The sequence below is a fragment of the Sorex fumeus genome, unplaced genomic scaffold (genome assembly GCF_029834395.1).
Source record: "Sorex fumeus unplaced genomic scaffold, SorFum_2.1 ptg000231l, whole genome shotgun sequence".
NCBI lineage: Eukaryota > Metazoa > Chordata > Mammalia > Eulipotyphla > Soricidae > Sorex > Sorex fumeus.
Window position 1 is genome coordinate 151,647 of NW_026606288.1, and position 25,854 is coordinate 177,500.

A 25,854-nucleotide genomic window follows, 5' to 3' on the forward strand; every position below is an offset into this window, starting at 1 on the left:
GTGGCAGGGAGCACTTTCTTAATCTTTTTTCTGACTGTGGACCCCTTCTGAACTTGTTTTCATCCTGTGTAAGCCAGCCCCCCGGTCTCATGCTGTGTACCCCACTTTCCATTTATGTCATCTGTAGCCCTCCTGGAATATCCTAGGGGTCCACAGGAGAGAATATGATCTTTGGTTGAGAAATGTTGGTCTAGAGTCATCTTTGTTCACGTGTCTTCCTGTGTGATGTGTCTCTGTCTAGTTCACATTCCATTCTTGGGAGGGACCACTTCAGCATGCATAAGATAAGGATGTCCTGGAAGGTCAATGCTAAGAAGAGCTGCCTTCTCCACAGTTATTTTCCTACTTTGACTGCTATTTCCAAAGGTAACTGTTGGTTTGATCAAGGAAATGTAAGGGTCTTGGTCAGGGGTAGCATCAATGAGGATGTTAGCTCTTTTTTTCCTTATACCTGGAATCAAATCCAGGACCTTATACATACAAGTTAAGTGTTCTACCATCAACTCACATCTTTGACCCTATTAGCATGTGTTAAAGTTTGGGGCAGGAGGGCACTGAAGAGTTATACTAGAAAGAGCATAAGGACATTGGTGGAGAATATTAGGTGCTGGCAACTGTACATCAAGACCATACATTGAACATTATCATAACCATGTTACTTTCAATACATTAATGATAAAAACAAATGAAAAGAACCTTGTTCATATTTCATAATTCTTATAATTGACTTTGAGGAGAAAGTTTTTATAAAACCACTCACTATGCTGTTATTCAAAAATAAAGGTAAAGGTAAAGGCCCTCCCGTTGATCGTCGATTTGCTCGAGCGGGCCCAGTAACGTCTCCATTGGAGACTTTGTTGTTACTGTGTCTGGCATATCGAATACTCTCGGTAACTTGCCGGGCTCTCCGAGAAAATAGCTTAAAACTAAATAAGCAAAATCTTGTGGGTTAGGGATGGGGTTCAGTAGCAAAGCACATGCCTTGCATGCGTGAGACCTAAGTTAGATCTCTGGAAAAACACACACATACACCTAAAAACAAAAACAAAAAGCAAAGAAGAATAAAACTTTGTAAGCATTGGTTCATAAATATACCATTAAATGGATTTTAAAATGTGCCTAATGCTTCACATATGTTATATTCTTTTATAAGAACCTTAACTGCAGTATTTTTAAAAAGCTCTCTCAATAATGTGAGGTAACTACTAGCTTTAACCCATTTTATGGATGAGTAAAGGGATGCTCAGAGAGGTTATTTGCTTACTTAACATCAGTAAGTAACAACAGTTACCTTTGGAAATAGTAGTCAAGAAGGCAGCTCTTCTTAGTATTTAAAAAAAAATTTTTTTTTTTTTTTTGCTTTTTGGGTCACACCCAGCGATGCACAGGAGTTACTCCTGGTTCATTCACTCAGAAATTACTCCTGGCAGTGCTTGGGGGGACCATATGGGATGCTGGGAATTGAACCTAGGACGGCTGCGTGCAAGGCAAACACCCTACCCGCTGTGCTATTGCTCCAGCCCCTCTTCTTAGTATTAAACTTCCAGGACTTCCCCTGAGAATGCTGAGGTGGTCCCTCCCAAGAATGGAATATGAACTAGACGGAGACATACCACACATGAAGACATGTGAAACTTGTTTGGAACTCCCATTTTATTCATTTTCTTTTTTTCAGTCTCTCTCTTTTTTAATGAATCACTGTGATATACAATTACAGACTCTACAAACTTTTGTGATTACATTTCAGTCATAAAATGATTCAGTATCCATCCCTCCACCAATGCCCATTCTCCACTCTCAATGTTCCCAGTATCCCTCCGCCACCCCCTGCCCTCCACCTCTGTGGCAGGCACATTTCCTTTTACTCTCTCTCTCTCTTCCCCCTTTTGGGTGTTACGGTTTGCAATACAGGTAATAAGTCGCCATCATGTTTGGTCTTTAGTCTGCTTTCAGCACGCATCTAGACATGTGAAACTTTAAGATGACTACTGACCCAGAATTTGAACCCATTGATTTATTTTTCCTTTGTATTATTTTACTTTATTATTATTATTTTTAGGCTACATGCAGCATCCCTCAGGGATTACCCCTGACAAGTTGCTCAAGGTTGCTGGGCAGACCAAGAAGTGGTCAGGATTAAACCTGTGTCTTCTGCATGCAAAGCATGTATTCTAGCCTTTAGAACTATCTTTCAGTCCTTAAACCCATTTCTGTCTTGATTCCAAAGCCTGTTCCTCCCCTGTTCCTTTCCTGAGAAACCCATCACTAGTCATGACCTAGCACGGTCTGGGATAGCATTCCTCAGTGTATACTTTAAATATCTTTTAATGTTCCAAGAGGGGGGGGACTATGGACAGACAAACTCTGGAAACACTAATTATGTAACTTATCTGGCTCATTAAACATTCTGGGATATAGTGCAGGAAGGACAGTGGTTCAATTTTGTTCAATGCTTTTCCTACCAAACACCAATGGACATCTCAGGGGAACCCAGGTTCTTCCGGCAGGACACACTCTGAGAAATTTTACACTAGATTGTCATCCTGGACTAGAAGAGGAAGCATAGTTAAATTTTTGCTTCATCCAGCCTTGAACTGTCTCAGTGAGGTATGAAGCATTCCTGAATTGAGATCCCTTTGTGTAAAGTCAGGTTGAACTTTACACTCTCTCTTTGTGTCCATGTATTCTAAGTCACACACTGATTTATGAATTAATGGGGCAATAGCACAGCAGTAGGGCGTTTGCCTTGCACGCAGCCAACATGGCCGACCCGAGTTCGATTCCTCCACCCCTCTCGGGGAGCCCGGCAAGCTACCGAGAGTATCTCGCCAGCACGGCAGAGCCTGGCAAGCTCCCCGTGATGTATTGGATATGCCCAACACAGTAACAACAAAGTCTCCAATGGAGACGTTACTGGGCCCGCTCGAGCAATCGATGATCAACCAGAGGGCCTTTACTTTACCTCTACTAGTGATGATAGTGGAGGGCTCTGAGGACAAAAGCTTTGGGTCATTCACACACATAAAAGATTAGGTCCAAGTACCATATTTGCCACCTCTTCTGTCTTCTTTTGGTTTGGTTTTTAAACAGGGTCCAGGGTCTGGAGTGATAGCACAGTGGGTAGGGTGTTTGCCTTGCATGCAGCTGACCTAGGTTCAATTCCCAACATCCCATGTGGTCTCCTGAGCACCACCAGGAGTAATTTCTGAGTGCAGAGCCCGGAGGAACCCCTGAGCATCTCTGGGTGTGACCCAAAAAGAAAAAAATAAATTAACTAATAAATTAATTAAAAACAAACAGGGTCCATACCCAGTAGTACTGAGGAGGGAGTCCCTCATTGAGACCACTTCTGATGTAGCTCAGCTTGGTGGTGTGGGCCTGAAAGTTGGTTCATTACTCGGGATTGGCATAGCTGGAGGCCACTGGGACCACACCCAGTGGTGGGGAGCAGGACATGTGGTGCTGGGGAACCAACATTGGATCTCGCACATGCCAGGCATGTGCTACACCACTTTGAGCCATTTCCCTAGCAATTTAAGATTTTTAATTGTGCAGCTGGAGTGATAACACAGCGAGTACGGTATTTGCCTTTCACGCAGCCAACCCGCATTCGATTCCCAGCATTCATATGGTCCCCCGAGCACCGCCAGGAGTAATTCTTGAGTGCATGAGCCAGGAGTAACCCCTGTGCATTGACGGGTGTGACCCAAAAAGAACCCCCCCAAAAAAGATTTTTAATTGTTTTTGTTATTTTATTTTTCTTTCATTATTTTTCTTCTTTTTTTTGGTGGTGGTGGGGGGGTGAGCTGGAGCAATAGCACAGTGGGTAGGGCATTTGCCTTGCACACAGCTGACACGGCCGACCTAAGTTTGATTCCTCCGCCCCTCTTGGAGAGCCTGGTAAGCTACAGAGAGTATCCCGCCCGCATGGCAGAGCCTGGCAAGCTACTAGTGGCGTATTCAATATGCTAGACACAGTAACAACAAGTCTCACAATGGAGACGTTACTGGGCCCACTCAAGCAAATCGATGAACAACGGGAGGACAGTGATAGTGACAGATTTTTGGGGATCTCCCAAGCATTTCTCAGGACACCTAGAGGATTGCAGTGGTGGGGTACAGGTGCAGCTGCCAAGGCTTCAACTGTGCTGGTATTCGAATGGCTCATCTGCTACCAGTCCCTGCCGAGGTTTTGACGACAGGGACTGGTGTTTCCATGAATTGTAGCTGCTTGGCTAAAATGCACCTCCTGGCATTGGTAGAGCAGGGCAGGTAGGTTAGTTTACGTGGTGGCGGCTGTGGGAGGTGGGTCCTGTTAGTTTCTCTTTTTGTTTTTTCTTTCTTGCTTTTTGGGTCACACCTGGTAATGCACAGGGGTTACTCCTGGCTCTGCACTCAGGAATTACTTCTGGCAGTGCTCGGGGGACCATATGGGGTGCTGAGAATTGAACTCGGGTCGGCTGTGTGCAAGGCAAATGCCGTACCCACTGTACTATCCCCTCCAGACCCCCCATTAGTTTTTCTTTAATTGATTGGGATGCCTTCCCTCAGATTTCCAGATGTGCCATAAATTCCCCTGAAAAGAACAAGCTCTATTTTATGTTTCTTAGTTTTTTTCCCTGCCAATTCTACTGAGGCACACATAAATACTAGATGCTCAACAAAGACCAGATTAATTAGCCAAGTGATACTGAAAAATTTCTACAACCCAGCCCAGGGTCTTCAGCAGAGCCCCTCAGCATGATAACTGGGGTTTTACCTTACTAATATAATTCATCTATGTGAAAATTGGGGATAGGAGTCGCCTCTCATTTCTCCTCACCTTCACCAGCTTTCTCCTCTCTTGGGTGATAGTTTAATAACTCATCACTGTATGTATTACTGTATTACTGTCATCCTGTTCTTCATTGACTTACTCGAGCAGGCACCAGTAGTGTCTCCATTTGTCCCTGTCTCATGCTAGTTAGTGTAGCCCGATGGCGTATTAGGGGTTCTTTCAGAGTCAGGGGAATGAGGACCATCATTATTACTGTTTTTGGCATATCGAGTACGCCATGGGTAGCTTGCCAGGCTCTGCTGTGATTAATAACTTATAAGTGATATTTTACTAGTGTCGTGAATCTCAGATAACCAGAAGGCAAAAGACAGATGTCCATGAGCCGTAAGAAGGATGGGGAACTTGTAGGCCCTTGATCATGGGGAGAATGGGCACTGTTTGCTCAGCCTTTAGTCTGCCTTTCAGCACAAACTCTTTCGATTATTGTCATCAATAATTGTTAAATGAACCAGAACAGTTGTTATTTACATATGGTGGGCTGGACCTGGGACTTCCTCCCTCTGGTCATTATTGCCTGCTTCCCCACATTTGTTTTTAATTGCAACATTGTGGAGCGGGTAGGGTTTATATTTGATATCTTTATGGGATTTTTTTTGGTGCATGCTCTTTGATTACTATTTAAATAGGCTGAGAAAGAGTGCAGGATCCTTTGACTTTTTTTTGTACTTTTCTTATTTTTCTTAATACTTCTCATCTTCAAAACTGAAAGAGAACAAAAGGGGGTGCCACTTAAGTGCTGTGGTTTGAGTGAGGAACCTGAGATGGTACAGGGCCATGTTCTTGATGTGCCTATAAGACCTTAGGCCTGGCAGAGTCGGTCCAGCACTGTTTGCAGACAAGCCCCAGTCCGGGCTCAGAAGCAGCTGTGCTGGAGATATGCAAGTCTTTAAACAATGAGAAGTGAATTAAATTTTAAAAAGGGTGGCCTTATTTTACTCCATGGCTTGGAGGCCAGCCACACATGCTAAAGGAAAAGGGAGCTCAGATAGAGAAGGGTGCACCAAATAAAGGGTATTGGGAGGATCCTCCCAGGATGGGAGAAGCATGCTGAAAGTAGACTATAGACTAAACATGATTGTCATCCATTGCCTCTTTTGTGAACCACAACACCCAATAAGAGAGAGAGAACAAAAGGGAATGCCCTGTCACAGAGGCAGGGTAGGATGGGGTGGAATGGGGGGTTGGGAGGGATACTGGGATCCGTGGTGGTGGGAAATGGGCACTGGTGGAGGGATGGCTATTTGATCATTGTATAATTGAAACCCAAGCACAAAAATTTTTAAGTCTACAACTGTACCTCATGATGTCTTACTAATAAAAATTTTTTAAAAAAGGGTGGCCTTGTTTTTAGAGTCACCAGGAAAAAAAAGACATGAAATAAAAGTGGTGGTGGTTTTCATGTATAAAGATTTCAATTGATGTTTGTCTTCCATGGGGTGAGTTATGCTAGACTGTGGCAGTCTGGAACCTGGGCGCCAGATCCTGTGCTCATGGGTCTGAGACAAGCAGGTAGGGAATCATCAAGAATGGGGACCTTGGGGTAGAATGATAGCACAGCGGGGAGGGCATTTGCCTTGCATGCGGCCAAGCTGAGTTCGATTCCCAGCATCCCATATGGTCCCCCAAGTCCCTCCAGAAGTAATTCCTGAGTGCATGAGCCAGGAGTAAGCCCTGTGCATCGCCAGGTGTGGCCCAAAAATGAAAAAAGAAAAAGAATGGGAACCTTTTGAGGATGTCAGGGCTATGAATAGCCATGCTAGGACAACAATAGTCAATCAATTGTTCCCATTGTCTAAGACAGATGGTGGCTCTCCCAATAGGAGATAGGAGAGAGTGAACCTGCTTAGTGGTGGCTATTGGAAACTGTATGGGAAGGGACTAGCAGGAGGGCCATAGAAACAGTCAGGAGTTAACTTCTGGCATTTGTGGCCGATGGATGGAGCTCTCTCCCAGTAAGAACAAGGGTCAGGATGGTGCTTACTCGGTAATGTTTCTCAGAACATTTGGGGAAATTTTGCAAGCTGGTGGTTAGACTCACAACAGGTTGAAATTGAACAATGGTGGTGGGGAGGCATTTCCTCTTAAATTTTTATGTATTTATTTATTCATATAATTTTTTTATTTTATAAAGGGCTGGAGCGATAGCACAGCGGGTAGGGCGTTCGCCTTACAAGCAGCCAACATGGCCGACCCGAGTTCGATTCCTCCGCCCCTCTCGGAGAGCCCGGCAAGCTACCGAGAGTATTCGATATGCCAGACACAGTAACAACAAAGTCTCCAATGGAGATGTTACTGGGCCCGCTCGAGCAAATTGACGATCAATGGGAGGGCCTTTTATAAAGTAGTTCATAATATTTCATTACGTTTAATATTCAAACACCAATCCCACCACCATGACACCTTCCTTCTACCATATTTCGGATGTTTCCATCCTGAACGCTAGTCCCTGCCCCAAAAGCAGAACCGAAATAATATATTTTGTATTGTTTGTTATGAAAAACCACTGAAAATGCTACAAAAAGTATCCTTAGAGGAAAGAGTGTGGAGATTGCTGCATTTCACCCAGGGAGCCGTGAAGCCCTTCTATAAGAGATCACTTACATGTTGTAAAAGGTTGAGCCTTGTGTGATTTTTTTCATATACATATATTTGTAAAAAATATGTATTTTACCTCTAAGATTGTTTGCCTCCTGCTTTGAACCCTATCAGATGTGGTGTGGTAATCTTGGAGTATGGGTAGTGTGTGTGGTCTGAAGTGTGGCCACATGGTCCAGGAATAGATTCACTCCTGGGTAATGTTTGGCCTGAGCATGTGGAGAACAGCCATGAGCCTGGTGGTGACTGGGTTGTGGAGGTTTTTGGCTGCCGGGGCTGGGTCCCTTGGGGTGAGGAGCGGTATCACCCGTCCCCCTCTGGGTTGTCCCAAGTGAAACAGCCTGGCTTGGGATCTGGTGGCATGGTTATTGGCAAAGGTCATGTTATGCTTCATATGATCATCTTAATGGCACTCCATAATACTATCCCCAAGAATAGGAAGAGGGTATAAAGGTCGAGTGGGGAAATTTATTCCATCTACCCTGGGGGACAACAATGTGGAATCTGAGGGTGACCTGTGGTTCCTGTGATGGGCATTTAAGGACCATTGGCCAAGAATGACAAAGTGTATGTCAGGGACTATCAATGAGCAATATATTTACTGCCTCTGACGCAGACATTAACGTCCCCGTTCTATGCACTCGACTCTAGAGACACAGTTCTCCTTATTGTTCCTGCAAAATGCCAAATGTGCTCTTCGATGACGCTTTGGGAAGTTGCACTCAGGGCCTTTTGCATGCCCTTCTCTCTGCTGGAGACTTCCCCAGACACAGAAGAATTCTCTTCCCTTAGAGTTGTTCCCCCTCCCCCCCCAGTGCCCCCTTTCTCTATGTAGAGTAGGTCCCCAGCCACTTTTCATCACTGTCCCTTGTTTTCTTTTTCTAGCATGACTTGGTGCTGACTCAGGCTTCCTAGTCAGCTTATAGTTTATGTTTCCAATACATGGACAGCTCCAGAGCCAAGAACTCTGTGAAGCTGTGCAGGCAGCACCTACAACTGAATCTGGTCTATAGCGGGACTTCTTGAACCTTTCCCATTTATAATCCTTTTCTGCCTAAGAAATGCTGATGTTATTCTGGGTCTGTAAAATAGGTATACAAATCAAACACTGATAATGAATCATAAAGGAATGTATGCTTTTATTTGTAAGGGTGGGGCACACCCAACGCTGCTCTTGCTTCTGAACTCAGGGATCTTTCCTGGCAGTTCTTGGGGTTCCCTATGGGGTGCTGGGGATTGAACCCAGAAGAAATTTATTTAGGAAAAATTTTAAAAATTGTGCTCTTCACTGAGTTATGTAATTCCATATGGGGTTAAAAGCTAGGGCATATTGGGACTGAAGCGATAGCACAGCGGGTAGGGCATTTGCCTTGCACATAGCCAACCCAGGTTTGATTCCCAGCATCCCATATGGTCCCCCGAGTACCGCCAGGAGTGATTCCTGAGTACAGAGCCAGGAGTAACCCCTGAGCATCGCCGGGTGTGACCCAAAAAGCAAAAAAAAAAAAAAGCTCGGGTATAGAGTAGCTATACAGTCCATTCTTTGTTGGTGAATGAAAGAATGGGTCATACTTACCTAGATTAATGCCTTGATGGTGGTTTGCTGGAGTGAGTGCGATATAGAAAGGGATTCTGAGTCTCTATATGAGGGCAAGTAAATCTTTAATGCCTTAAGGCCATCTGATTGGAGGCAGGGAGTGATGTCAACATGATGCAGCTTCTGGCCCCTGATTAAGAGCCTCAGTACTCCTTCAGTTATCAAGAAAGCATTTAGAAAGAGTTGGGCCTAGGACATGTGCAAGAGAATGCTGACTCTTTGGGAAGGGTTGCTTTTCATCTATCTAGTCAATGAATATTAAGGATTAATCACTCTGTATTACTCTGCTATAAGCTGCTCAATCAGTGGTGACTATGGGGTCCCCCGGCCCTGTAGATGCTGTGGTGAGGATTTAGATGTTTCCTTGCTGATTATGAGCTGGAGGAACTTAAAGAAAAAAATGAATGGGGGTGGACCAGAAAACCATCTTTAATGCCCAGAGGATGGGGTTAGGGTAGGACACATGGGGACAGAAGAGGTTATTTGAGACGTGAGGGCTAGACAGGAGCTTGCCAGTTCAGGACAAGGAATATCCTGTGATGACAACTTGTCCCCAAGGAAATCCTACTTGTGTGGGGAATTGAAAATCAGTAAGAGACTCATCAGGCTGAGGGGTGGGGGGTGGGAAGTACGGGAAGCATGGCCGTTGTGTACCCTGTGCACCATGTAAGTTGTTTGGATTTGATCCCACATCTTTCAAGGCAGCAGACATTCACTCATGTGTAGCGATCATACTAATGGTAGAATTAAAAAACAAAACCAAAAGCCACACCACTGACACAGAGCCAGTTAGCAGAAGACGGGGCATTTTCTATCCACATCATGATTCACATCCAGAATTGCTATCAATCAGAATTTTACCTGTGGGCACAGGTAGGAATGAAAAGGCTGATTAGGGGGAAAAATGGGATGGGGGATGGGATACTGGGGACATTGGTGGTGGAAGATGTGCACTGGTGGAGGGATGAGTGTTCGATCATTGTCTGACTGAAACTCAAACATGAAAGCTTTGTAACTGTATCTCACAGTGATTCAATAAAATATAAATAGCACTGTAGCACTGTCCTCTCGTTGTTCATCGATTTGCTTGAGTGGGCACCGGTAACATCTCCATTGTGAGACTTGTTACTGTTTTTGGCATGTTGAATATGTCACCGGTAGCTTGCCAGGCTTTGCCGTGTAGGTGGGATACTCTCGGTAGCTTGCCGGACTCTTCGAGAGGGACGGAGGAGTCAAACCCAGGTGGGCCGGGTGCAAAGCAAAGGCCCTACTTGCTGTGCTATCACTCTAGCCAATCAGTCAATCAATCAATCAATCAATCAAAAGAAAGAATGGCCAATTAGCTCCTTCTCACTCTTGGGTTACACTCATTAGAAGTTTCCTTGTAAGAGCCTCTACAGTCATCTATGAGGGTAAATGTGCAAAGAGGCTGCAGAGTAGCATGGAGTAGACCCAGTGCATGTGTACATGAATGTGAGTGTGTGTGCATGCATGCATGCATGCTTGTAAACCTCCTTGTCAGGTGCCAATGGACATGTGATTATTGGGGAGGAATTCCCCTAGCTTCTCTGCCTTGCTTTGCAACTTTTCTAGTCTAAAGGCGTTTATCCTTGTTTGACAACCAACTTGAAGCGCCGCCTTCCATGTTATCTGACTTCTCAGGGTATCTGAGACTTTGGAAATAGAAAATGAGAAGGATACAAGGATGCATGTTAGCATGGCCCCGCCTCTCACGGTGGGAGAGATGCCCTCACCGAATTATCTGGGGACTGGAGTTGGAGCACAGGGGTGCACAAAGGAAGAGAAAGGCAGAATTTTCACATTCATAGCCGTGTGCTCTATGGTGTAAGCAGATGCCTGCTCTGGCTGGACTCTCCATGTCTGTGTCGCCTGGGTTCTGTTTGTGGGCATTGACCGGAGGACACGTTCTCAGGTCACTGTAGATGAACAGCTCATGGATAATCACGATTCTACTGTCTATTTAATTTGTCTTACTTTGTCTTGCTCTTTGGGGGTCAGTCATTTGATCACCCATGTTTGTGAGACTTTGATCACCTGTGTTTGTGGGACTTTGAACTCCCTGTACCCTGGTTTTCTTTATCTGTAAAATGGGGACGGTGATGTGTATCTGTTCTAATAGACAGGATTTCTTGCATCCCTGAAAGGAACATGGTTCCACTGAAGGAAGGAGACACATCAGCCCCGTGGACCACACTGTCAGGCCCCTCTGGAGGGGCGAGGTGGAACGAGACAAGGCGGGAGAAAAAGAAGTAAGAAAAGAAGGAATCTTAGTAACCCTCTTAGACTGTGACAATGAGGCCAAAGCGAGCTTTTATGAGAACCATATTTGAGCTCTGGAATAAAAAATAAGAGGAACATACTTTAAAAATTATTTATGATTTTAAGCACATGAAAGGCATATCATGTACCCAGGGAGGGCATAATGAGAAACAGCTGGCTAACATGTGTCTTGCTATTTCTGAGGATGTTCATAATTCTCTGATGTCCAAGAATAACAGTAATAACGATGCCGGTGCTGATTGTATTAATAATAATAAAGAGTATTGGGGTGCCTTTCTGGATCCTGCTGAACACAGGGAAAGGCCCTAGGCTGCTGGGTTTGGTGGGGTGCTCTAGCCTGATTTCTTTTCAGTACATTCTCGAGTCTTTTTAAGAACCAGAGGTTCTGAAGAACTGGGATGGAGAGTCAGGCACTCAGGATTCCAGGAGTGACTTCAGAAGTACCTGTCAATTCTTGGTTGCCTTTCTTTCGATTTTATTTTCCCACCTCTAGAACAGTGCTGCTGTTACTGCAAGGTGGTCTTATCTTGCAGTGTACGGCTAGGTCAGGATGGAAATGAGTCAGGTGGAAATGCTGAGAGCATCGCAAAGCTTTCTGCGTCTGAGACGGGCCACGTACTCTTGATACCTCTCCAAGCATCTGGCACAGCCAACCTCTGAGCACATTGCCTGGCAGCAATGTGGAGGTGCCTAGAAATGTTTGTGCCACGAACGAATGTTTCTTTTCATTCTGTTTGGAGCTGGAGAATGTACGACTTGGACAAGGCTTTAAAAGCCACTTAGTCTAGCTCTATTAGGATTTGTTAAGTGGTTCTGGACCAGATTTCTGTCTCGGGCTAATCATTCCTCATTATGGAGTCAACCTGAGGACTCTCTCCTGGGCAGGATCAGATTTTCCAAGGGGGCTGGTGGACAGAGATGCAATTCCCAGTCATTTCTGATGATTATTTCTTCAGTCTTGGGTAGTTCCCTCTTGCCGAGGCTGCTAAATGCTCAAAAGCACTTCCTGCAGATCTCTGGGGAGTTTTTTTAGGTGAAGCTTTTCCCTCTTGGGTCCTCTCTCCTGTGAACTCTGGTTGCCTTTGTCTCCCCACACTTATAACTCTGTTATCTCAGTTTGGGCCATTTCCTGGATGTGACCTTTTTCTACTTTCTGCACCGAGGCTTAAATCACTGGAATAGAAGTTCAACTAACTCATAGAAAAATTGAGTATGAGATTAAAAATATCTCTCAAGATGAGGGGCTGGAGCAATCACAAGAATTGCGTTGCCAGCTGGAATGGAGAAGAGATCACTAAGAATATGATGGTCGGAGGGATTGTTTGGGATGGTAGATGTGTGCTGAAAGTCGACAAAAGACCAACCATGATAGCTTCTCAGTATCTGTATTGCAAATCATAATGCTCAAAAGTAGAGAGAGAGAGAGTATGGGGGAAATTGTCTACCAGGGAGGCAGGGGGAAGGTGGGAAAGGGAGGTATACTGAGGACATTGGTAGTGGAGAATGTGCACTGATGGAGGGATGGGTGTTTGTTTGAACATTATATGATTGTAACTCAAACATGAAAGCTTGTAACTGTATCTCACAGTAATTCAATAAATGAAATAAAATAAAACGTTCTAATGCTTGTGCATTGTGTTTGCTGTGCACAAAATATTTTCATTTATATTATCCTTTTCTTGGAAAATAAAATGTTTTTAACATTATAAAAATAAAAAGAATTACCTTGCTTGCTCTTTATCTCTCAGAACCCTTGGTTGCCTGATGTCCCGCAGTAACCTGAGAATCTTATCGCTATCCATTTGATTGCTTTTGCCTTGACATGGCTGAAAGATAACTTAAATGTAGTCTTACAGCTTTGGAGGCTGGAGGGAAAGAGAGAGAGATAGTGTGTGTCAGCATGGTTGGGTGGGCACTCTCTTCCTGGCTCATAGATGGCCCCTGGATGGCTTACTGTGTCCTCATGCAGTGGACCGGGTTATCTGGAGTCTCTTTTACAAGGACGCTGATCTTCAATAGGGTTCGATCTTCTCATACTATCTCACTGGGCATCAGGATTTCAAGATAGACCCTTGGGTGGACACATACATTCAGATTCTCACAACAATTTTTCCTCCCATAGATTTTGCCTGGGTGTGTTGCTTGTTGGAGATGAGAAGGTAAATCTTTTCTCTGTTTTCATCATGGTGGGGCGTAGAAGACCCCACCCTGCCCAGTTAGTTTTCTCTTTTGTGATAAAAAAGTAACAAGAGGGAGTGTCTCATCAAAGTTGCCAGGCAGGTGAGTGTCAGTAAGGACCAAGATACAGGTCATTTATTCAACATTGCTTCTGTATCTCCTAGGTACCAGACACGTTTTCTAGAAGTTCACCATCTATGGGGGAGACAGCTGAAACATAAACTAGGAAAGAACATGGACCCTTTCATGACACTGGTGTTTGTTACTTCCTAAGGAAGCATGGCAGGAAGTGAGTGTCCATAAAACGGTTTTCAAGGAAAGTTGACACTTGAGCTTAATAAAGGAGAAGAGGGAGAGAGGTGGTAAAATAAAGGGGAAGTTTAAGGAATTTGTACAACATATGAAAAGTCAAAAGAAAGCAGAGCCTTTGTCCTTTAAGCTTGTGCCCATGCTTGTGTGACATATGGCCACCCAACACAGATTTTGTTGTGGGTCTTGTGTCCGGTTCCATCCCCTCCAAAGTCCCTGAAACATGAGAAATCTTTTTCCATCGTGTTAGTCAGGGTCTTCAACCTGTGCCTGTTGTGTAGGGTCTTGGATTGTGAAACAAATCTACCTTGAAGTTTCTGGTGGGACTCTTGCATCAGACACCCTTTTCCTGGAAGTAGTTGTTATTACTTTTACTAATTTTCAGAATCTATCTCCCATCAAAAGCCAGTCCAAATACACTGATGGGTACTCGATGATTGTATAACTGAAACCCAAGCACGAAAGTTCGTAAATCTACAACTGTAACCTATGGTGTTTCACTAATAAAAAAAAAAGCCAGCCCAAATAGATCTCAGTCGTATTCCTGGTATTCAAATATGTTCTACAAAAGCCTGCTTCCCCAAGTTCCTGTCTGCATCAGCCCTACCAGTTCCACTGCTGAGAAGGGATCAAGAACTGCTTATAGGTGCCCAGTTTTTTTGCCAGCACAAGGTCCTGTGAAATAGTTTCTGAGTTGTTGATCAGCACCAGCTGAATACAGGCAGTCCTGGTCTTTGTGATTGGTGGGGGGAGGGGACACCTTTCAAACAGTGAGTGGTGACTATAGGGTTTTGGATTCACTCTTCAGATTACTCGTTTCCACCAAGGCCTTTTCTCTCATGGCTATCCTGTCCCCAGCCTGATTTCTTCTATGATGCCACTTGCATCAATGATGGTTTCCCAGAGAGAGAGTTCTTTCATTCATTCCCTCATTCAATAATTCAATCATGATAAAGAATATTTTGGACACATTGTATATTCATATTTTGTTGGAGTATTTGGATATTCAAGCAACATTCAAATAAATGTGAAGTACAGTGTGATCAGTACTGAGAGGAGAGGAATTTAGGCCCTTGAATTATTATGCGGTGGGATTCTGCCTTGTGGAGGGACCAGGAAAGATTTCCCTTAGAAAGTGAGCATTGGATGAGACAAAATTGAGTGTGAACAAAATTGAGGAAGGGCAGGGATGAGGTGAAGTTTGGAGAGAACTCAGGTTATCAGAAAAACTACAAGAGTAGTGCAGAGTGCAGTAACAAACCTGTACAGTAAGGAAAATGAAGAGACTTTCCATGGTCCAATGGGCTGTGTTAATAATTCTTGTCTTTATTATAAGAATGATGCAGAGCTACTGAAGACTTTTTTTCCCACTGAGGCAAAATTATTAGATTCTGTTTAGGAAGCCTCCCTCTGACTCCAGGTGAAAACCGAATTAGAGGTGGGCAAGTATAGAATTACCCAAAAACTCAGATGTCGGATATAAAACCAATATTCTTTGTAGTATAAGTGGGTCCTCAGTACTGGTAAGGACAAAGTTATCCTGAAAAAAGTGTTCATCATGTAATCTGCATTCTTCTTCTTTAGCTTCATTTGCAATCAAGAACATGGGCCAAGAACTATGCAGCTGTAAGCAAAAAATGTGGAATCTTGCTGTTTGCTGCAATGTGGATGGAATGAGAGGGTAATGTGGCAAGCAAGACAGCAGGATGGATGAGGACAAATACTGGATTGTCTCACTCATCTGTGGCAGAGAGATCAAACAAGGGAATCAGCAGTTTCAAATGAACCCTTGGCTTGGATTACAAAACTCAGATTACCAAGCAGTGGAGGGTGGGGGTTAGGAGTGGAGGTTATGGGCAAATGAAGGGAAAGATTATGGGTGTTACAAGCACAGTGGTACAATTAGTGCCTTTGGTTGTGGTGATGTGTGGTAACTTTATAGATCAAAGTCATAAAAACACTAGCACTTATTGTAATCATGTTACCTAAACTATAACAAAAAATAAAGATAGTTTTTTTTGTTCTAGGTGGTTTAAATAACCCAGTAATTATTCTCTGGACTACTAATATTAGTTGAGTTGCTTAACTGAGCTTTGGAGGGCAGTTTTTGGTTTTTTTTTTTTTGCTTTTTGGGTCACACCAAGGGATGCACTCAGGAACTACTTCTGGCAGTGCCTGGGGGTGGGAGGGGGATGGGAGATGACCATATGGGTTGCTGGGAATCGAACCTGGGTTGGCCACGTGCAAGGCAAATACCCTACCTGTTGTTCTATCATGCTGGACCCTACAGGGCAGTTTTTTTTAATTTTAATTTATTTATTTATTGAATCACTGTGGGAAAAGTTACAAAGCTTTTAGGTTTAGGTCTCAGTCATGCAAATATCAAACACATTTCCCTTTACCAATACTTATTTTTAACCATGAAGAACCCCAATAAAACCCCACCCCCACCCCTCCCAGTCCCTGTGAGGCAGATGAATTCTAGTTAGCACTCTATCTGCTTTGATTAGATTCATTGTTTCAATAAAAGATTCACCACTATTATTTAGAGTTTACCCCCCCCCCCCCCCAATCAGACATGCTGAAAAAGCATTGTGAAGTGATTTGCTTTCTACATAAGAAGTAAAGCACAAAAATAACAGATACATGGAAGGTGCTTTCGAAATGGAACCTGTTCCTAAAACAATCGCCTCCCTCAGCAGGCTGGCTCTCCACCCCCTTGGGGGAAAACTTTCTTGAGTTCTGGCTCTGCTGTTGTTCAAATCCTCTCTTGGCGTTTCAGTGCTTTGGATCTCCAAGGGCTATTTTCTATCGGCATTATCTGCCCTCCCAATCATTTCCCCCCTCCTCAACCTCTGGATCTCTGTTCCACAGAAACAGAGACATGAGTCTTTCTTAAACCCAGTTTGAACTTTTGTCCCTTGTTTTTCATCAGAATGTATTTGCCTGTGTCAAAGTCTATTCATGCCCTGTTTACAGAGCAACTTGGGTAAGGGCAAATAAGACAAAACATTTTTCAACTTGCAGAAAATAAAATTCCCATCCCTATGGAAATGACTGGGCAGATTAGGATCTATGCCTAATATGCAGTCTTATGTGCTTGTTGTTTGTTTGTTTTTGTTTGAGGACCACATCAGGGTGTGCTCAGGGTTTTCTCCTAGCTCTGTGCTCAGGAATTACTTCTGGCAGGCTTGAGGCCCCATTTGTGGTGCCAGGGCTTAAATCCAGGTCAGCCTCATGCAAGGCAAATGCCCTACCTGCTGTACTATGGCTCTGGCCCTGTGTTTTCAAGAGTAGCTCTAAATGACTGAATCTGGATATATAGCTCTCTGTGCTTTATTGCTAAGTGATAAAAAAAAGAATTGTGGAACAATTCAAGGGTAATCTCACTTGTGCTAAGTGATTAAAAAAAAGAATTGTGGAACAATTCAAGGGTAATCTCGTGCTTATAAAGGGGCCCTGTAATATAGTTATGAAAAGAATTGGAATAAACGTATTCCAAAATTTTAACAAAGCTCTAAAATAGTGCTAGTTATTTTAACCCAAACCATAATGTCATATAATGTTATGGTTTGGGTTTTCTTATTTACAAGAACTGTTAATTTTGTCATCGAAATGACAGAATGCATAGAAAAACAAAAGATGAAATAAACCACAATTATGTTATAATTATTAGATTTTGGAGCACTGAGTTGCCATGATTTTAGGGGGGAAGAGAAAAATAACCAAAGAAGATCACCTTTCTGTCAAAGTCAACCAGAAACAGGACTTTTGCTAGGAACCATTTAAAAAAAAATCTTCAGCTCTATGTACTATGCCCTTTCTTTGAACCTTCAAACATGTTGTATTTTTATGGATTTGTGTGTGTGTGTGTGTGTGTGTGTGTGGCATTTATCCATTGAATTCATAAGCATTTTGCACATGTTTTGCTGACTCTCAAGATTTAAGCAACTTGAAGATATCATGATTAACAGAAAAATAGTTTTCAAATCCAAAGATCTGGGTGTTGGCTCTTATTCTGGTTATTTTTTTGCAATGTGCCAAATTAGCTCCAATTTAGCCATTTAGAAAAGCAGTCATTTAATTCACATTTAGAATTTTGCGGCCAGGAACTTGAGCTGAGTGGAGTGATTCTTTGATGCCACATGGTGCTGCCTGAAATAGGTGATAATGACCTTGGAGTGGATCTGGACAACAGGATTCTTTTTTGTTTTTTGTGTTTTTTTTTTCAATTTCCAAGTTCTCTCTCTCTCTCTTTTTAAAATTAAATCACTGTGAGATACAGTTACAAAATTTTCATGTTTGAGTTTAGTCATACAATAATCAAACACCCGCCCCTCCAACAGTGCGTATGCTCCACCACCATTGTTCCCAGTGTACCTCCCCCTTTACAAACTCCCCCTGCCTCTATGGCAGACAATTTCCCCCATAATCTCTCTCTACTTTTGGCATTATGATTTGCAATACAGATACTGAGAGGCTATCACATTTGGTCTTTTATCTACTTTCAGCACACATCTCCCATCCCAAACAAATCCTCCAACCATCATTGACTTAGTGATCCCCTCTCCATCCCAGCTGCCTTCTCCCCCAGCTCCTGGGGCAGGCTTCCAACTATGGAGCAATAGGACAACAGGATTCAAGACAGTTCCCCGCATCACCTGATGGGCAGGGCAGCCAGAAGGCTAGGTTTGGCTAAGTCCTCTCCTTCCTGAGTCCTCTGCATCTTTCCACAGTCTATTCCTTTGTGTGTGTGGTGGTTGTGGGGCAGGGCGGAAGGGGGGGGGAGAGCTATATCCCTTGAGAGCTATTTCTGGCTCTGTGCTCAGGGATCATCTCTGCTTAAGGGATGATGTGGTGTGAGGGATCAAACCCAAGTTCCCTGCATGGTAAGCAGGAGCTCAGCCCATTAAACCCATCCAGCCTACCAGCCTTCTTACAGGTGCTTTGGGGCTTCAAGAGAACCAGTATAGACCAAGGAAAAACTTCTCCTCGGGTCGTGTTCTGGTCAAGCAGCCACAGAGCTCATCTACATTCAAGTGGGTCAGAATCCAGATCTCCTCCATTGCTTTAAATTAGTTTTGTGTCAAAAATTTGTAACCATTTTTGACCATCTAAGTTTTATTCTGAGATCATAATCAGTATGTTTAACTGAGAAAAAAACAAAATCTATAATATATGTTAGTTCAGTTCAGCAACCCTGAGCACTGCTTGCTTGATAGCACAGCGGTAGGGTGTTCGCCTTATAAGCGGCCAACATGGCCGACCCGAGTTCGATTCCTCCGCCCCTCTCGGAGAGCCTGGCAAGCTACCGAGAGTATTCGATATGCCAAACACAGTAACAACAAAGTCTCCAATGGAGACATTACTGGGCCCGCTCGAGCAAATCGACGATCAACGGGAGGGCCTTTACCCTTTACCTTATAATATATGCAAAGGTATTCTGGAATTATAAAAATATTATGTGTTCTGTGCGATGATTGTCTCAGTGTAATTCTACCTTACTTAACGCAGGAACTCATTAGATAGTAGATGTCTATTAGATATTATATGTCAAAGACATTTGTGGGCAGGGAATTTGGGCCACACCTGGTGGTTCTCAGGACTTATTCCTGATTCTGTGCTCAGGGATCACTCCGTGTAGGGCTCAGGAGACAATATGCGGTGCCAAAGATTGAACCTGGGTCAGCTGCCTGCAAAGTTACCTGCACCTTACCTGCTCTACTGTCACTTTGGTCCCCATAACTTTGAAAGTGAACTTCACTATCATTATCACTATCATCCCATTGGTCATCAAGTTACTCGAGCGGGCACCAGTAACGTCTCTATTCCTCCTAGCCCTGAGATTTTAGTAGCCTCTTCTTTTTTCTAATTTTTATTAGTGAAACACCATGAGGTACAGTTGTAGACTTACAGATTTTTGTGCTTGGGTTTCAATTATACAACGTTCGAGTACCCATCCCTCCACCAGTGCCCCCTTCCCACCACCACTGATCCCAGTATCCCTCTCACCCCTCTCCCCCACATCCCACCCCGCCTCTGTGGCAAGGCACTCCTTTTGTTCTCTCTCTGCTTTTGGGTGAGATTTTAGCAGCCTCTTCTTAATTGTCTTTAAAGTAAACTTATTTATTATTATAGGGGATGGGGTTTGGGGCTGCAGCTGGTGATGCTCAGGACTTACTCCTGGCTCTGTGCTCAGGTTTTACCTCTGGTGGGCTTTGGGGTGCCATATGTGGTTCCAAATCCAAACTTGGTTGGCCATATGCAAGGAAAGTGCCTTAGTACCTTTACTATCTCTATGGCCTTAAAAATAAACAAATTTATCAGTTATTTTCTTAGAGACATACAAAGAATATGGTACTTGATGATCACACAGGAGACATGGTGTAGTTGTAGTTTTTTTGGTTAAGTGGAGTAAATTATATCTAAGCTTTGTCACCTAGTTATTATGTGTGTGGCCTTTATTGACTCACATTACCTTTTGGAGCCTAATTTTTTTATAATGTGATTTCTATTAGAGTGATACAACAAAATGATATGGAAATTCTGGATTCCTCTCTTGTTTCTCTGCCCTGGTTCCCTCCACTTCTACAAATAACTCAATCTATCTTCATTCTTACATTGAACGATGGGGAAAAGGAAGGACTTCCCTCTTAATTTCTCCTGATCTTCTGTCCCGAGGCTTCCCTTCAAAGGAATATGGACCCCGTGAAGCTCGGGTGGGGAAGTTCCCTTTCTCTGATCAATGGACCCTGGCTTCCGGGTCTGACCTGTGGTTTTGTCTTTCACAGATGTACGAAATCAAGTCGGAGGGCACCATTGCCAAGAAGTTCAATGATATTCTAAAGAAGATGAGCTCGCCCCTGCAGCCCCGAGTCCCCGAGCACAGCAACACCACGATGAAGAACCTCTCGTACCCCTTCTCTAGGGAGAAGATGTACCTGTGAGTTTTGGGCATCAGGGCATGGGGATGTGAGGGAGGATGAGAGTTCCGTCAACCCACCCCTTGATGCCTGGGAATGAGGTGAAAACACCCATGTCTGCTGAATGAAACCTTTAACCATGGAAGATGCTTACCTCCCATCTCCTACAATCTCAAGAAACTCTGCTTTCAAACACCTTCTTCTGGAATAACCTTTTATTTGTTGCCATCAAAAGACACTCTCCTTCTTCTGAGTTTAGAAAACCAATGGTGTACACATCTTCTCACAGACTTTGCTCCAGCTACCACAGGATGGTCTGGGGAATGCTGGGAGCATAGGGTGTCTCTGTGACCTGGAACATGCTGTTCTTTGCATAGACCACATTGCTCAGGGATGGCATGAGGCTTAGAATAGACATATGAAGCTTTCGAAAAGACACCATTATTTTCTTGGTGCTGCCTGCAAAATCAGAAGCATGATATCTAATGGGCATGGCCGTGATTACAGTGAAAGAAAACAATATGCAATGTAGCAGTCTTACCCACTAGATGAAAATTAGAAAAACCAAGATGCAGTTAGAGTTCAATTGACTGTATTTTTCTTCTTTTATCTTTTTATACAACCATGGTCCATACACAAGAAACCCTTGTGTTTCATTTGTAAAATAATAAAAAGTTTATTTTGTTGGGGGTTGGCAAGCCATGCTCAGGAGGCTTAAGGGGTCCCATTGGCAATCTTGGTGGGTATTTCCCAATAGTTGCAAAGTGCTTGTAAAATAATCCATCTGGCAGAGGTTTCAGTGCAAGGGCCCAAGTATGTGATACTCATGGGTCCTGCTAAAACTGGGCATACCTGAGCCAGCCCATTGGTGCTGGGTCCTCTAGGAACCACCAGGGCTTTACCCAGTGATGCCCGGGGATAATATGTAATGTCAAAAATCATTCTTGGGTTGGGCACATCCTAGACATGAACCTTAACCACTATACTGCCTCTTGGCTCCATAAACTTCTATTGAAAGAAGTACCAAAAGATAATATTTGGATCATATCATTGGTCCCTATTTACAACATTCCCATAAGTGAATCTTCAATGGCATGTAGAATTTGGATGTGCGTCTTAATCCTGTCATCTTTAGTTTTTTTTTCCTTTTTGGGTCATACCCAGCACTGCTCAGGGGTTACTCCTGGTAATTACTCCTGGCAGTGCTTGGGGTACCATATGGGATGCTGAGGATTGAATCTGATCAGCTGCGTGCAAGGCAAATGCCCTACCAGCTGTATTATCTCTCGGACCAATGTCATCGTTGCCTTAAGGGACTTGGTGATGAGAATTTTCATCTGTGGGGCTTTCCCCACTGTCAATTCATTCTTTCTGTGCTAAGTTCTGTGAACAGTGGGGTTCATAGATCATAAATACTGTGTGTATGCTGAGTACACTTGTGCTGTACTCACCTCGCCGTGTCACTTTCTTTTATTATTATTATTATTATTATTATTATTATTATTACTTGGGCTAGAGCGATTGTGTAGCAGTAGGGCGTTTGCCTTGCACATGGCCAACATGGCTGACCTGAGTTCGAATCCTCCGCCCCTCTAGGAGAGCCTGGCAAGCTACCCGTGATGTATTCGATATGCCAAACACAGTAACAACAAAAGTCTCCAATGGAGACGTTATTGGGCCCGCTTGAGCAAATCAATGAACAACGGGAGGACAGTGATATTACTACTTAATTGAATCACCGTGAGATACAGTTACAAGCTTTCATGTTTGAGTTTCAATGGTACAATGATCAAACACATCCCTCCACCAGTGCACATTATCCACCACTAACGTTCCCAGTATACCTCCCCTTTCAACCCTCCCCCCCTCTTCTATGGCAGACAATTTCCCCCATATTCTTTCTCTACTTTGGGGAATTATGGTTTGCAATACAGATACTGAGAGGCTATAACGTTTGGTCCTTTAATATACCTTAAGCACACATCTTCTATCCCGAATGATCCCTCCAACCATCATTGACTTAGTGATCCCTTCTCTATCCCAGCTGCCTTCTCCCCCACCTCATGAAACAGGCTTCCAACTATGGGGCAATCTTCCTGGCCCTTGTATCTACTGTACTTGGGTATCAGTCTCATATTATGTTATTTTATTTTCCACGAATCAGTGCAGTCCTTCTATGTCTGTCCCTCTCTTTCTGGCTGTGTCACATATTTAGTGAAACACCATGAGGTACAGTTGTAGACTTACAAATTTTTGTGCTTGGGTTTCGATTATACAATGATCAAATACCCATCCCTCCACCAGTGCCCATTTTCCACTACCATGGATCCCAGTATCCCTCCCACACCCATCCCCCCAATCCCACCCTGCCTCTGTGGCAGGGCATTCCCTTTTGTTTTCTCTCTCCTTTTGGGTGTTGTGGTCTGCAAAAGAGGCATTGAGTGGCAATCATGTTCAGTCCATAGTCTACTTTCAACATGCATCTCCCCTCCTGGGAGGATCCTCCAAACACCCTTTATTTGGTGCTCCCTTCTCTATCTGAGCTGCCCTTTCCCCTAAACTGCCCGGCTGGCCTCTAAGCCATGGAGTAATCCTCCTGATACTGATCTAGGCTATTCTTGGGTATTAGTATCCTATTTTGTTACTTTATGACCCCCAGATGAATGCGAGTTTTTAATGTCTATCCCTCTCTTTCTGCTGTGTCACTTTCTTAAGTCTCACTTTGGTCCCAGGTGACAGATGTCACGGGACAAGGGTCATGAAATGAGTTGACCTTACTTTTCTTTGGTATCTCCAGGTACAACATCCACGATAAGGACACTTTCTTCGACAATGCTACCCGCAGCCGAATTGTAAGTAGATGGGCTAACCCGCTGCCTATCCTGCTGTGGAGGGCTTGGGAAAGGATAGAGACACCCAGAGTGCCCGGTTTGGTAGGGCATGTTCTTGTCCTCTCTACTATGTCATTATTTTCATCATTATTTTCTTGAAATAGCCTAGTGGCTGAGAGAAGTATCCAGAACTTTCCAGAATCTCAGTAGCCGAAGAAATAGTGAACAAATGCTCTCACTGAGAGAGGAGTCACCTCTCCAGGGTTCTCCACTCCTGCCATTTCTTGTAATCACAAAAGCAGAAAGAGAACTGGGGTGGCTTCCAACTTGTCAGAGGATTCCCCTTCTTTTAGAGTTGAGGAGACTAAACTTGTAAGAAGCAGTGAACTGAAAGCAAATTCACAGGGCTTGTTTGTAGCCAAAGGTGGACTTACTTCTAGGTGAGCGTGTTTTTTTGTGAGGTTCCTCTCTTTCTCCCCCAAATGGGTCCTGTTCATTTCTATCACAGAAAATGCCTGAGTGAACCAGGTGTCTTGGGGTAAAATGAACAGCCCTTCCATTGAGAATCCAGACTGATGGATCTAGCTGTTCTTCACAGACCCACTTGTAGGGGGTTATGTTTTTGAGTTTTGCAGGATGTTTGAGTCTGGGCCCTTGGCACCCAGATGTGAGTTGCTGGATATCTCCATCTATAGATCTAATTCTTCTCCACCTACTCTAAGATCATTTGGACCCTAGAGAGAGAGAGGAGAGTGGAGGTGGGGAGAGGGAGGTCAAAGGAATGCTAGACTTTTACACAACACCAAGAAATAGGGCAGTTTTCACTGGTCCCTAAGAAAGAAAATAAGTTTCAACAGGAAGGTTGAGTAATACCTAGAAGGACTCCAAGTCAATAGAATGATGAGTCTTTACTTCCTCAACCCAAATTGTATTAGAGAGCAATGGCAATGCTACATTCATAAAATTTGATTTTAGAAAAAAAAAGACTTACAGTGTACAAGGGAAATAAAAGAAGATGAGTAGGGGCAGGTGACTTGGTGGAAGCCCAGTTTCCAAGGTAGCTAAGTGTGTGGTTTTGACTCTTGCTTGCAGAACGAACCAGAACATGCCTCGGGCCTCTTAGCTAGTGTTTTAGGGGGGTTTAAAATGGGCATCTGATTTCTTTCATCTTCCCGTGGAAAAACAGCATAAATTTCCCATTTTCTTGGTTGGTGCTATGACAAGCCATTAAGAGCTCCCTGTGGCTTGGGTCCCATGACTGTGAGGGAATTATAGGGTGTTGTGGATATTACCCGATAATTGCAAAGTACTTGTAAAATAATCCAATGCCATATAAATGCTGTTCCTAATTATTATTGCTATTGAATTACTGTTCTGCATTATAAGCAAATGAAGCATTCCTGGGCCCCTTTCTGCTGGAAGTTATTACTTACCACTCCCTTTAGGTCTGTGGCTTGACTGTGGGCATGTGAATGATGATGGAACAACACATCTTCTCTCGTTCACCCCTCTTCTGGAAATTCCTTCCTTCCCTTCCTTCTCTTTCTTTCCCCAGTCTACTGCAAACTGACGTAGAAGTAGAGAAAGGACCTTGGGTTTTTTTCTGGCCTCCACCCTGCCCTGGGCCCTTTGTTCCTACCCAGCTGATAGTCCCAAGTCAACTGCACATCACTCTGTGCCCTGATGCAAGTTTGATATCCACCAGAGGCCAAAGGTTCACCCTGCCCTCCCCTCCCCGCTCTCTGTTCCCTGCAGAACCACCTCTGCCATGTGAAAGGATGGTGCAGGCAACTTTCTGGGTGCTTCTAGGTAGTGTCCCATGTACCTCGATGGTAGAAGCAATGTCAGGACTCAAGGGTTAAAAAAACAGCAGTTGGGGTGGAGCAATAGCACAGCGGGTAGGGAGTTTGCCTTGCACACAGCCAACCTGGGTTTGATTCCCAGCATCCCATAGGTTCCCCCTGAGCACTGCCAGGAGTAATTCCTGAGTGCATGGACCAGCAGTAACCTCTGTGCATCACCGGGTGTGACCCAAAAGGCAAATATATATATATATATATATATATATATCCAACAATGTAGAAATGACAGCATCCATGACCAGGATGACTGTATTCCTTTTCCCATCTCCAGAGTCAGCTTGCTTATGGCGTCAATGTGAGATAGCTCTACTCCACAAGAAAAAGGCTCCAAGAGCTGTGAGGGCCCCTCTGCTGGGTGCCAGGACTAGCAAGGAGTCAGCCACCCTGTTTTGCGCTGCCTGAATGAAGCAAGACTAAGACT

The 25,854-nt window shown here is 43.9% G+C and overlaps 1 protein-coding gene across 1 annotated transcript in view; it reads left to right on the plus strand.

The window, feature by feature from the left end:
- ANO2 (anoctamin 2) overlaps positions 1-25,854 on the plus strand; it is a 393,938-nt gene that overhangs the window by 92,653 nt on the left and 275,431 nt on the right. The window contains exons 4-5 of the mRNA XM_056108654.1: positions 20,609-20,760; positions 23,538-23,592. Of these exons, the coding sequence (XP_055964629.1) occupies positions 20,609-20,760; positions 23,538-23,592 (207 nt within the window). The remainder of the gene's footprint in view (positions 1-20,608; positions 20,761-23,537; positions 23,593-25,854) is intronic.